This window comes from Barbatula barbatula (genome assembly GCF_947034865.1).
Source record: "Barbatula barbatula genome assembly, chromosome: 20".
Classification (NCBI taxonomy): domain Eukaryota; kingdom Metazoa; phylum Chordata; class Actinopteri; order Cypriniformes; family Nemacheilidae; genus Barbatula; species Barbatula barbatula.
This window is the reverse complement of record NC_136783.1, coordinates 18589955-18604092: the sequence shown is the minus strand read 5'-3', so window position 1 is coordinate 18604092 and position 14138 is coordinate 18589955. Positions and strand designations below refer to the sequence as shown.

At 39.3% G+C, this 14138-nt stretch overlaps 1 protein-coding gene across 3 annotated transcripts in view; it reads left to right on the top strand.

Moving 5' to 3' along the window:
• Window positions 1–14138, top strand: part of kcnab2a (potassium voltage-gated channel subfamily A regulatory beta subunit 2a) — a gene marked incomplete at its 5' end in the record, with an annotated part of 70433 nt that overhangs the window by 51925 nt on the left and 4370 nt on the right. For all 3 annotated transcript variants that reach the window (XM_079482656.1, XM_079482654.1, XM_079482655.1), the window contains 11 exons: window positions 3109–3152; window positions 3366–3403; window positions 3632–3711; window positions 6230–6274; window positions 6877–6921; window positions 7046–7089; window positions 7485–7571; window positions 8230–8315; window positions 9359–9479; window positions 9563–9657; window positions 10650–10770. In XM_079482656.1, the coding sequence (XP_079338782.1) occupies window positions 3109–3152; window positions 3366–3403; window positions 3632–3711; window positions 6230–6274; window positions 6877–6921; window positions 7046–7089; window positions 7485–7571; window positions 8230–8315; window positions 9359–9479; window positions 9563–9657; window positions 10650–10770 (806 nt within the window). The remainder of the gene's footprint in view (window positions 1–3108; window positions 3153–3365; window positions 3404–3631; window positions 3712–6229; window positions 6275–6876; window positions 6922–7045; window positions 7090–7484; window positions 7572–8229; window positions 8316–9358; window positions 9480–9562; window positions 9658–10649; window positions 10771–14138) is intronic.

Sequence of the window (14138 nt, the reverse complement as noted above, 5' to 3'; positions counted from 1 at the left end):
CCTGAGGTCGGTAACGTGAGCCGTTCCTCAGATTGCGTGTTTGTGTATGTGTGTGGAGGTTGTGGGAAAGGAGTGGTGTTGGTGGAGAAGAGAGAATGATGTGGGATGGAGATGGAACTTCTCTGACTGGATCACAAGCTCTTCTCAGGTAAAGCTTCTGCTTTTAGAACAGGGTGTAGGTGGCAGGCTCACACTCTGAATCGCTCTTACATAAACACTTATTTCACAGAACAAATCCGCACGAGGCAACCATCAGAGAATTGTGTGCGTTTTAAAGAATCGCACACACATACTGTATTTTAACATATTTCACACTGCGTGTTTTTAATCTGGAAGATGTTATTGGTTAATTCCTTCAATTCTACCATGACCTCATTACAGCTTTGTATCTGAAAAGCGATGGTACAGAACAAACCTTCAGCTTTGCGACCCAACACCCTTGTATACTTAAAAGATGCTTTATGCAATACTTTGCCTTAAAAGTTTTCCTGTGGCTCAGCAGTTAGAGCATGGCAGAAACAAAAACAATTATTGTACAATGCAATGTAAGTTGTAAAATAAATGTTAAAGTTGCATGTAAATGTTAAAGATAGTTCACAAAAAAGAAAATGCTGTCATTGTGTTGTTCCAAACTTGCAATATTATGTTTCTTAGGTGGAACACACACAAGATCTTTTTCTGTGAAGTTAAAGGGATAGTTTACCTCAAAACTACTAACCAAACAGATCTCGTCCCCCATTTATTGCCATATTAGGGAAAATACATACTATGGGAGTCAATGGGAATGAGATCTGTTTGGTTACCGACATTCTTCCAAATAGCTTCCTTTGTGTTCATCAGAACAAAGACATTTGTACAGGTTTGGAACAATCTGAGCGTGAGTAAACGATGACAGAATTTTCATTTTTGGGTGAACTGTCCCTTTAAAATGAACTTGTTCTCAAAAAACATTTGATGGCTAAAAATATCATTGTTTGTGTTTCAAGAACAAATTCTTAGATAAGGATCCAATTAGTAAATCATTGTACTATTTTATTTATAGGAAAATTGTCATTTGTATTTCTTTACTCCTCAGCTGTTATTGTGTTTGTCAATCCTGATGCAATATTTCGAACTCCCAAAGCAAATCGATGTGAACTGTAAGGGTCGGAAAGAACTTTGCTTTCCTACCTGACTCATTACAGAGTGCTTTGTAAGCAAAGCCGACTGTCCGTGTTTTCTGCATATCATTAACCTGGCTAAAAGACCCGAACTACATTATTGGCCTCTGGCTTGCTCTCCGGTGACTCCTGTCTAACCCAAACTGCAGCTTTGCACCTGGGTCCAGTTCAGCCAGAGTCTGGGCCACAATCCATTCATGAAGTATTTATCTCCAACTCATGAAATATTCAACACAACACAGACAAGAAGGAAACAAGTAACAGTAGCACAATAAAAAGTTTAATATACCAGATTATTTTATCTTTTACTCGTACTTTTACTTTAGAGCGAGCGCCTGCAAAAAGTTTATTTAAACAGCCTTTACACATTTACACATCCACAGTCATACATTATATTACATGTACACAGCAGTAGTGTTGAGTATCTCATGGTTTCATTTGTACGTATCATGTTGAGGATCTTTTTGATGTCACAAAACACAAACCGTGGAAAGCCTTTCCCAATCTCCATATCTCTGATTTTACTGTACTTATCATCAAGGACGTGGATGATGAATGAATTACAAACAGCCTTGAGGTTTATCAGTAGCATGTTGTTTGTTTCATGAGAATAACATGCTGTAAGGTTTAGATGAACTTTTGTTAAATGATTCATGTGCAGAAACGCCATTATATTCAAAGGGATTGTTCACCAAAAATTGAAATTCTTTAATAATTTATTAGTGTCATTTTAAACCTGTTTGACTTTCTTTCTTCTGCAGAACACAAGAAGATATTTTCAAGAATGTTGGTAACCAAACAATACTGGAACACATTGACTTTCGTTGAATGGACACAAACCACTGAGACATTTTTCAGAATTCTGTGTTTTACAGCAGAAAGAGACATATACAGGTTTTGAACCACATTGAGGTGAATAAATTATGACAGAATTAGTTTTTTGTTTGTTTGTTGGGGTGAGTTTAAACACAAAAACCGCAAGTGAGTGGTGAGTCGATAAAAATATATATATCTTTAGTCACATCAGTACAATTCTACATACTTTTGCAATGAACATTTTAAAACCTGTCAATTTAGTGCATTTTTTTCCATCAGGCACTAAATATATACTTGTCAAGTCAGCTTTATTTTTATAGCGCTTTTTACAATTTTCAGTGTTACAAAGCAGCTGTACAAGAAAACATTGACTATAAGTAAAACATAAAAGGTTAATTAAGTACGATTATTTCTGAAAACATACGATGCGTGCGGAGGGGCAGAACAAAAGCATGTGCGCACCCATTGTCAACAAAACACAGACATATGACTCCGTTTCGTCTTTTAGCTCTGAGACCGCTCCATCTATCAGTTTCAAACGATCTTCAAATCCAGCATTATATCCACCATTTATATAACATTCCTCACTGAAATGCTGTGAACAAACAAACACACCTCACTTCTCTCGCTATCGTAAGATTAACTAGCTGCAGGTCCACAGCGCAGCCAATCCTGACGCAGCACAGCCAATCTCGATGGTAAGCGGATCTTCCTATCGCTCGTCGGTTGATGCGTGGGCAGGCTATTTCTTTCGCCTTTTCTGGGAAAATTGCCCTATAAGGGACTAAGAAAAGTTTAAGAAACCTATACGAACACTGGGGGAGTGTATCGAGCACAGAAATGCTACGTCATACCTCCAACTCGTTTTTGACGTTTTTAGACGTTTAACACCGTTGCAAACCCCTTTAAATCCAACATGGACACCCACACAGAAACAGAGGCACATGCATTACTTCTACACACACAGATAGTTTGTTACATCATCCCTAATCCCAGGCACACACAAACACACGCTTATACACAAACTGCATACTGGGTCTTAGAATCGCGTTAATGAATGATTGGACATATTGAGAAAGCAGGGTAAACCTATTAGTTATTGTCTATAATTTATTTCTTTTTCTTTTTGTAGAAACTTGGGGAAGTCTGGCCTGAGAGTCTCGTGCCTTGGACTAGGTGAGTATAATAAACAGCTGTAGTGCTTTCTAATACAAGGGAAGATTGTTTTGACGGCACATAGATCAAGAACAAGATCATGTCTTCTGATCTCTTCAGCAAGCATTTAAACGTTATCTGTGTTCTCTGCATATTTTAAGACTCTAGTCTAGTCAACAGGGCTGTTGGTAGAGAACTGATAATCATTGAAATCTTTTCTGTATCTTCTCACAGGAACATGGGTGACGTTTGGAGGACAGATCCCAGATGAGGTGTGATGTTAGCTTGCGTATTCTTTTTCTGTAATGTCATATTTACCAAATGAAAAATGATATTCAAAGAGAAAAAGGATCATACCAGGATGGAGCAGAATCCAGGTTTTCATTATAAAGTTAGCCTAACATAGAGGTGACGTGACGTGTAGAGCAGAACAATGTACAGTACACGTTTTAATAATTGAATAGACCTTGAATGAAAGTCCCCTCCTCTTTCTGTGACAGATGGCTGAGCAGCTGATGACTCTGGCGTACGAGAACGGGATCAATCTGTTCGACACGGCCGAGGTCTACGCTGCGGGAAAGTGAGTGAGCCAAAATGAGCACGTATCCCACCCCATCAAAATACAGCCGTAGCATGGCCATGTGTCGAAATATGCTCATTTTATTTTGTTGCACTGTTAGATAAATAATGTAAATATTGGAAGATGGTTTAATTATTAATAGTGCTTGCTAACAAACATCAGTTTAACACTTACACATGCTGTATTGTAGGCCTACATACTACATATCACTTCTGACACCGTGTGTCTCCATAATTCATGAATGAAATCATTATTATTAGTCACCCTTTATGTTTGTCACTGGGTTTTGCTAATATAAAGTGCTTGTCGAAGAAGTGCAGTGTGTTTTCTGTTTCCTGAAAAATATCTGAGGTTTCAGAAGTACAGCGACGATATGCATTAAGATTCATGACCAGGATGCTGTAAAGAAAAGTCCTGGTTGCTTTAACTTTTGAAGTATAAAAAAATTGGCTCCACAAATCATATTAACTTACATTTGAAAATAAAAAAATAAGTTAGAACTGTTGATGGGTTAAAGTACTATAAACAAAAAAAATGTCTTTTCATGACTTACTGATCACATAATTTTAACAGTGAATCAACCACTTACCTAGTAATTCAACTACCCACAACATCCCAGCATCATGTGCCTGAATCTAGCACAAATAAGCACCACACAATGTTTTTCTTTCTGAAAATGTAGCATTCATCTGTTTTAGCTGTTTTAAGCATAAGGTCGTTTCAAAAGGTGACTTAAAATTGATATGGCAGCTGATTCAGGCCTCATAGAGCAAAAGCGTTCTCGGTCTAACATGGAAACTTGTGTTGAACTTGTCACAAAGACTCAATGCCAACATGTCTGTATTGTTCAAGGGTTCAGTTTTAACTACCACGGGAATATTGTACATGTGTGTCTGATAGGGAGGTAACCATATCAAAATCTCACCGTACGATAAAACCTCGGTATAAAGCCTGCGGTGCGATGTTTGTTGCGATATGCAAAATGACAAATTATGACTTGGAAACATGCCATAAATATCCTCTTTTCTTTATCCTTTAATCGTAACTGTTGCTTAGAGGTATGCGTTATAGTATGAGATGGGTAAAATGACCTAAAAATCCCTTAAAATAATTGCATCAGATGGACCTTGACAAAGGGAACATCCTTTTTTTACATTCTCCTTGTTTGGCCTGTAAAACCTATCGTTTCATACAGTCATGTGCGAAGATGTGCATTTAAAAAGATTTGCTTTGTGACATTAATACATCTGTGAATAATCTCACATGTTGTTCCCTGCAGGACTGTGTGTCCATTTGAGATTGTAATTTAAGTCGCCTGACGCATGATGTTTCATAAATAAACTGTGTAAATTAAGTGAAGATAGCGGTCTGTCGTTAGCTCAGAGCTGGATGTGGGCATCATGGGATGTTGGCAGCGATAGAGGTGAGATGAGTGGGAAGGTCTGTTTTATTTATCCAGCGGAATCTAATGCTGCGATCAATGCCATGCGCCGCTGCTGAAGCCAGTGGGCCGTAACAAGACAAACACCCCTGCGTAAATACACGTTGTTTTTGCGAGCATAAGCATTTTTGTGCCTTGCAGAGAAACAAAGGTACGCGAGCATACGGGTCAACTCCTGTCACCGCTCGTTCTGCGTTTCTCTCCCTCACACACTTAAGCGAAAAAACTAAAAACGTCTGTCTAGGTTTGACACGCTAACACAAATGCCTAAGACATCCTTTAAAGTTTATAAGATGGACCTCTCATTAAACCAAGGGCTGTTAGCATCTAGTATTTTCTGGCGTTTATTTGATAAAAAGGAAAAGGTGGTCACTCCATGTAGGCATACATGATCTATTTTGTTTCGTTTTTTGAATGTTAAATCAATTTAATTGATAGTAACAGTAGTGGGTGGGATTTGTGGTGTTGTGGAGCCTTAACTGCTCGAGCTGAATTTCAGCACAGCGGTTTATTGAATTGACTGCTGCAGAGCCTCGGGTAGATCTCGCTCACCGGGAGTCTTCACCGTATCCTCGCTGGACCCAATTATCACCATCAGCACCACTAATGTCTGCCGGAGAGCCTTTTAGTCTCCAGACTGTTACTGACACCCGCCTGCCCATGAAAACACTCAGGACCATTAGAGTTGCACAGGTCTTTTTATCATTCATTCACATCCTCGCAGCTCGAAACGTTTGCCTTCTTTCTCAGTAAATGTTGTTTTTTAAATGCGAGGTGGTGGCTTAATTTCTGTCAATGTAAAAGGTCCTGCATTCAGACTAAGAACCTCCTACTTGGAGGGAAACTGTCTGACTGACATGTAAATTGAACAATCACAGTTTTTACGGTATGTGAAGGCTCTGTGCCATTAAAATCTCGAATTTGAAAAAATAAATTCAAGGTGCTCGAGTCACAATTTTGTTTTTATGTTATATACTTTATTGTGCTTGAACATGCTCCGTCGGTTGGCATTCGTGTCAGCTGTAGATGTCAATAAGATGAGGGATTAGCACGATAAGCATCTGTTTTCTGTCACAGGGCGGAGCTGGTGCTCGGCAACATCATCAAGAAGAAAGGATGGAGGTGTGTTCATTACCGTCTGCAGCTTTTCATTTCCCCTCCGCTCTCTCTTATCTCGGCCCGGTAACCCATGCGAGATCATTGCCATTGTGCCACTGCACACCAGACGGCAAAATATCAAATATTGATGCTGGGGCTTGTCGTAGATGTCTCATCTAGATATTGAAATATGAAACGGGGGCATGTGTGCATGTATGGTGAGGTTGATGCCTTTTTGTGTGTAAAAAACGTGACATGTTTAATGAAAGCTCTTGTTAAGTTGCTTTAATTCAGAGCCGGGTCGCCTCTCGATGTGCCCGGATAATGACATGTAAAGTAACTGAGCTCTCCACAGGAGATCTGAACAAGCGTGTGCGTCTGTGTGTGTGCTGCTTAGTCATCCCACTAGTCAAAGTGCATCAATATCAGGGTACACAAGCCCTCACCTCTGGAGAGCGCACGTCTTTTTCAGTCCTGTTTGTGTGTGCGTTCGTTTCTTTGAAATAAAAATACTGTCCACAAGCTGTTATTCTATGGTAATTATTTTGAAACTTTGTAATCGTGTTTTAAAAGCTGTTCCCTAATGTCTGACCTGATTTGAAATGAATGTCTTTTCTTTATTGCAGACGCTCCAGTTTTGTCATTACAACAAAAATCTTTTGGGGTGGAAAGTATGTATATTTTTAAGATAAAAAACGCCTTTCTCTCGGTCTGTCTGAGCCTAAAATCTATAAGGTCATCATTTTGTTTTCAAGTTTTTCTAAAGTGTAAAAATATGTTTTTGCTTTGTTTTAGAGCAGAGACAGAGAGAGGACTTTCTAGAAAACACATCATAGAAGGTGAGCGAACCGAACCACCGCACAACTGCATAAGCAAGCAAGAAAATGAGTCACGTTTAGCACATTACTTGATGTTAAGGGATTGTTCACCCAAAAAGGTTTTGTTCACCCTCATGTTATTCCGACCCTGTGTGACTTTCTTTCTTCTGCTGAACGCAAAAGAAAATATTTTGACTTCCATTGTATGAACACAAAATTTTTTCCTCAAAATATCTTCTTTTGTGTTCCTAAGAAAAGTTGTTTTGAACAACATGATGACAGTGAGTCCTTTGAGAAAAGTGAAACAGAGCCTAGCTCTTTATTCAGACTGGTTCGGTTTTTAAAATCCCACAGATCAAGTTTAGATGTTTTTGGAGTCATTGTATGTGTGTAAACGTGTACTAAATGACATTTAGGTTTAAAGGCATCATTGGAGAGATTGCAGTTAGAATATGTGGATGTAGTGTTTGCAAACAGACCAGACCCCAACACACCCATGGAAGGTAAGTGTGAAGTTTACCCACAATGAAACTGTCGTTATTGTTTACTCAGGCTGACATAAGACTTTATTTCAACAAATGACGCCTGCTACTGAGTTGGTAACTTTTCGAACTTTAGTAACAAGATCTTTTCCTCTGGCCGCAAGCGGGAATTAAATCTTGAGAGAGGTTTTTGAGTTAGGGGGTTACTGCTCTTTAAACATCAGGGTGGAAACGTTCTTCGATCTTCTTTTATTAGTCTATCTGCCCTTTAGAAAGTTCACACCGTTCAATAGTTGAAACAAAAACAGCTCGGGGGCCCGTACCCATCTGCTCTTTCCGCCATTACAAAGCACATCCCTTCAATTCTCTCTCTCTCTCTGTCTCAGCAAACATAGAAAATGACTCTAATTCTTAAAACGCATGTTTTGACAAGCCTGTTTATTAGCGATGGCTCCTTAGCGTCCCCCCATCATGTGAGACTTTGTTTTCGAGCTGAGATTCATATTGATTGGAAGGCAATGGTTTGTTTTGTGTCACATCTATCGATTAAACTTCCTCTGCTCATTTCGGAAGCTATTTATCGTGTAAACGTCCCTTCCCTGCATTCATCTAGCTTGTTTTGTCTTGCCTTACCTGTCACGTTCTATTGGCACTATGATGTGTTAAATATGATTGGCAGAGACGGTGCGAGCGATGACCCATGTGATCAATCAGGGAATGGCCATGTACTGGGGCACATCACGCTGGAGTCCTATGGAAATAATGGTAAGTCACAGACAGTGTTTCTTCTTGTACGGGTCCTCTATAATCAACATATCCATCATTCACACGTTAGTTCCTGAACGTTCATTTTTGAGCAACAAATCACAGGATGAATCCAAAGATGCCTGTGTTTAAATAGGTGCTGTCAGTGAAGCTGTAAACCCAGAGTGGACGGAAGATGTAAAACAGCAGTGTTTATTCTGAGCTAGGAAAACTGTTTCACCGTCACGAATGAAATGTTAAAGAACACTGAACTTTAGTTTATGTTCATCACTTATTTGTCCATGTTGTGCTTGTCGAAGAGATCTTTTATACGATAGCTTTGCAGGGATGTTTTTCAACGTTAAAGAAGCATTTTTGTTTCCTCAAAGTCCGTTTAAAATGAAAGTCCAGGGCTTTCCGTATCAAAGATTTTTTACGATGCAGTTTTCCACTGACCTAGACAACTGTGACGGAATGGACTTGTTTCTGTTATTTGTTTTGCTTATGCGATAAAAACTAAATTGAATCAGTTATTTATAACATAAATTCTAGTTTATATTCAAATTAAATTCATTTTCAAACTTCGTCAGGATCAGTCTGTTCTTGTAGCACAAATCAACAACAAACATATTAAATAAAAAGTTTAACAGTTATGAGGGCCTGAAAACTCAAACCTTCGTTTCAAAGTACAAGATTTTATTCATATCAAGATTGGGTTATTGTGTCCGTGTGAACTAAACAAATGACATCATGTGCATTGAGTGTTTAGAGCGCTCTGTTGAAGAATCCATATTGTTTCTTGTTGCGCTTCTTTACAAAGTGATGTCACCAACCTGACATGCATAGTACAGTGTTTTTAGTTTTTTTCTCAGATCCGTGTGTGAACAGGGACACGACACTGGTTGTGTAATCATAGCAAACCTTTTCTCATTTTGAGAAATCTATAAAATAAGCCTTTTTAAGTTTTTTAGTATCTAGTATATCTTTGCTGTGTAAAAGTACCTTTATCGTACATCGTACAGTAAATATTCCTTTTAAAGATCTTTCTCTCTTTTGTTTCGCAGGAAGCATATTCAGTGGCCCGCCAGTTTAACCAGATTCCCCCGATCTGCGAACAGTCAGAATATCACATGTTTCAGAGAGAGAAAGTGGAGGTCCAACTGCCCGAGCTCTTCCATAAGATCGGTGAGCGACTCTTCCATCTTTATTTACCCATCGTTCAGCCAAACGTATCTTCTGACACATACGTGACACCGACCTGTCCTCAGGTGTCGGTGCGATGACTTGGTCACCGCTGGCCTGTGGAATCATCTCAGGGAAATACGACAGCGGGGTCCCGCCGTACTCCCGCGCCTCGCTGAAGGTACCTCATTCCCCACGATCCTCTCTGTCGCTTCTCTTCCTGCTCTTCCTCATATGTGGTTCCCTTCGTGTCTCTGGTGTTCTAATGTGAATGTGTTCCGTGTCTTCCAGGTTCTAGCTTTGGGTGTTCTCCCGTAGATGTGTGTTGTTTTTGATGGCATGAATCCACACGCCTGATCTTCAACATGCGTTTCTTTTCGTTGTTGTTGTGTGAATTCGTGAGGAGGATTGACACTTGTCGTATCCATCATGACTTGCGCACTGAAACCCTTACATGAGTGCACACTACGAGCTGTGTGTTGGCGTAGTAGCATGTTTCGCTCCCTTTGGTGTTGTGGTGATCCATCATCCTCTTCCTCCTGTAGTCTTGTGTCATGCTGTCGGTGTTCCTGACCTCTTGTTACCTCTGTGTAACGTGCGTGTGGATTGACACTTGACTATAACAGAGCCGTGCTGGTGGTCTGAGCGGTGATGGGTCCCGTGGTTTAGAGACCCGTGAGCGTTTAGATCACCAGACATACAGGTCCTTTTCCACTGTTATGAATGTTTACTAATGATGGACCTACAACTGTCGCACACACACAAACATTTATTGTTCAATCTAAATTTTCGGTAAACTTGAAATCAAATTGTTTGTTTTAAAATGCGTCCTTAAAAATGTATTGAGTTAAAGTATCCAAAACATTGACAGAATTGACTCGATTTACCGCACGTTAAGCTTGTAATAATGTTTTATACGTTTTTGGATACGATTTTCGAGCAAACAACAATAACACGTTAACTTATCCAATCAGCATCAAATGTTTTTGCGTGTGTGTAAGGTCGGGTGGACAGAGTCACGTGTTTAAAAACAGGCCCTCGCCCCCACACAGGTGCTTCCGGGTGTCACACGTCCGAGCTCTTGTGCCGTGTGTTTCCGTGTCGTGTATGTGTTTGTGCACCGCTGTGGGCGCGGGCTCCTGTTTTTGAGCAGGTGTGCTGTGTTGTTAACAGGGCTACCAGTGGTTGAAGGACAAGATCTTGAGCGAGGAGGGCCGACGCCAGCAGGCGAAGCTGAAAGAGCTGCAGGCAATCGCTGAACGGCTGGGCTGCACGCTGCCACAGCTGGCCATCGGTACGCTTGACCCAAAGACACACTGCCGCTCTCTCTCTTTCTGTCTGTCTGTCCGTCCGTCCTGCACCTCGCTCATCCTCTCCCCCTCCTCATCTTCACCTTCCTCAGATCGTCGGAGCAGAAGCGTCTGTGCAGATCAATGAGATTAGATCGTGGCCGTTAATACAGAACTCTTATTCCCAGCATCACCTTCTTGCTTAAGTGTAGTGTTGAGTGTTAAGTATAATAGTACGTCTGATTCGTATAGCCTTTCCCGATAATCGTTGTGGTATTTGAGAGGGGTTACGTTGAACGATACCTTAAAGAGATTATGCGGTGTAATGTTGCAAAGGGATCGGCTGTAAGATCAAGAAAGCACGCTTTTATAAGGACCAGGGTGCTTTGATTTAAGTGTCTCTTCTTAATGTAATCTAATCTCAAGACTGGAGACCTGAGAGCTCACAATCGTGCACACCGTAACAGTCAGACCGGAAAATCTGCCATCGGTGCAGAAACACCTTCATGATGTGTAAGAAAACGTTAAAACCACCCTTACAAAAAATAAGTGTAGTCAAGTGTGCTATTAGTATATTAATAAAAATAAGAAATATAAAACAAGACATTTTCTTATAGATATGCTTAAAATAACACTTCAGGATTCTTGACGTGGTCTATGTTTGTATTAAATATAGACTAAGTACACTAGTATACTCTTGACTGAGTAGACTATTCAATACTTCAAATCTACTTCAAATACTGTTAAAAATTTTATTATTATAAAAGTATATTTTATATAAAGCATTAACAAGTTTATTTATAAGTATAAAATACAGTATCAGTTGTATATTTAAAGTTTGCTTAAAGAAAATTTACACTATACTTAACACTATAAGTATTAAAACTACTCAACTAGTAGATTTATTCAAAGTGTACTTTCGTCAATAAAAAAATGTGTCAACAAAATTTTATTGTTTACTTGTATAGTACAAACAAAAGCATACAGTAATCTTAGTTGTCTTTACCGCTACATATAAAATATACTTAAACGTATACTTAGAAGTTTACCAAGTAGTACTGAAATGGTACAATAATATTATCATTATTTTACTACATAAAAATCAACTTGAAGCATATTTTTAGGTGTAATACTGTAAAATAAATATTGCAAACACGACCTTTGAAGTGTCTCAACTGCCATCTGCTTAAATTTGCTGAACAACAATGTCTTTAACAAGCTCTTTAAATATCAGGTACTGTTTTATCATGTTTTAACGCTCACATGCGAGAAGTGTATATATATACACCGTATGTGTCTGCCACTACATTAACTGGTGTCAACGTAGGTGACAACACGCCCTCCCCGATCCATCGACTGGAGTATACAAATATTTCAATCCCAAGAGCACCGATGCCATTTGAATCCCAGTCACTTCTTCACCTGGCCTTTAATGCAGTCATACTTAATGCAGTCATACATTGCATTTTACATCCCCGTGTGCACTGGCACATCTAATCGATTTACAGACAGTATACATGACCGGCAACATATTTAAAAATAAGGCCTCAGGGTCAGATTCTCAGTGAAGGGTTATGAAATGCAAACGGATGTAGATTAGTCCGGATGAGTTTATTTAAACATAGCCTCAGTGAACAATACAGCGTTACGTTAAAACAAAGATTCAGTGAAGTGTTGAGACGAGTGAGTAGTGTAAAATCTAAATGTTTGAGCTACGCCACTGAAAAATGTCAGGTTTGAAGGTTGTACTGTTTGCACCTCAACACGAGGAGGATTTTCCTCATCCTGGAAGTTCTTGTTGAGCATCGGCACGACTCTTCCCTATGTGCTTTCAGTATGTTTGTGTGTGTGTGTGTGTGTGTGTGTCAAAACAATCTGACAAACTGCAAAAGTCCATTTAAATCCACTATAGTCCCTCGCAGCTGAATATTTAAAGGCACGTCGTTTGATTTTAAAATAATGTTGCCTTGAAAATCCGAACGCATCTTTTTTTTTATGGCTACATGTCGCCCTGAACACACACACATACACGTACAGTAAACGCACAACACAGCCAATGCCAGCGTCACAGATGGCACACACATGAACTCCCGGTAGGGCTTCAAACCCCACAGATTTTCCGTCATGTCTGTGTGTGATGGCAGGGTTGCATGGACCATGTGTAGAGGACGGCGGCGGTCGGCATGGCTCCTCTTCACCTCCTCTGTGCTCCTGCAGATAACGCTCGTCTTCCTGACAAATAAAAGCACAGCTCTGATTTTGAGGTCTGGTGCTGGGAGCCATGGTAACAGAGCGCTCTGACAACTGCTGTGTGTTTCGTGTGTGTGCGAGTGTGTGGGGGAGTGTGTGAAGGAGCTGTTTTAATTTTGGAAATGGCATTCGTTTAGATATATGTGTATATTACAGCTGTCAATAGATGTTTATATATCTTGCATTAAAATTATTTTAGAATTAAAATCTAAACATGTTCATGTCACTCTATATGTACAATTTTTAGCTTTGACACTATATGTAGATTATTTGCATTTACTCATTTGGCAGACGCTTTTATCCAAAGCGACTTGCATTGCATTATACTATATACATTTGTTTCTGAGTATGTGCAATCCCTTGGATCGATCCCATGACCTTGGCGTCACTAGCGCCATGCTCTTACCACTGCGCTTCAGAATATACTTGTACAGTAGCATGTGTATTAAAAGTATACCTTCACATGGAATAAAAACATTAATAATAATAATAATCGTACAATAATCGTAAAAATCGAAGATGCTAGAGTTTGTATTAACATCTGCATCTATGACTTTCATCGTTTTATTTGTATTTCACTCGTTTTTGCTTACATTATATTATACAAAGAATACAAATTACATGTTAAACGTCCTGACTGGGTTTGATATACAAATGACATCTCCAATCGCATGTGTGAGCCATTTGTTTTTAGGAATAAAACCATTATAATGTAAAAGTTAATAATCGGTAGGGTTGTCACGATTAGGAAACTTTGCTGACGATTAATCGTCTATTAAATGAATTAATGAATTGTCTGTTTTAAGGCTTTGACAATAGAACTACAATATTGATAACAATTAATTTATGCAACTGAAACAAAAGTTATTATATGATAAACTCCAGAAGTGTGGAAACAAATCGACAAAAAAGTACAAAGCTTATATAACAACAACGATGATGAAGAAATGTCATTTGAATGTACGCAGATCAAGGACGGTGGAAGTAAAATGCAGTAGATACTGCAGATCACCCTTGTTTTCTAAGGATTCACAATAATAGCGGTTATCTGAAATAATTGCGACGACATCAAATAGTTGCGACGAGACGATTATTTAATAATTGTGACAGCCCTATGCATCGG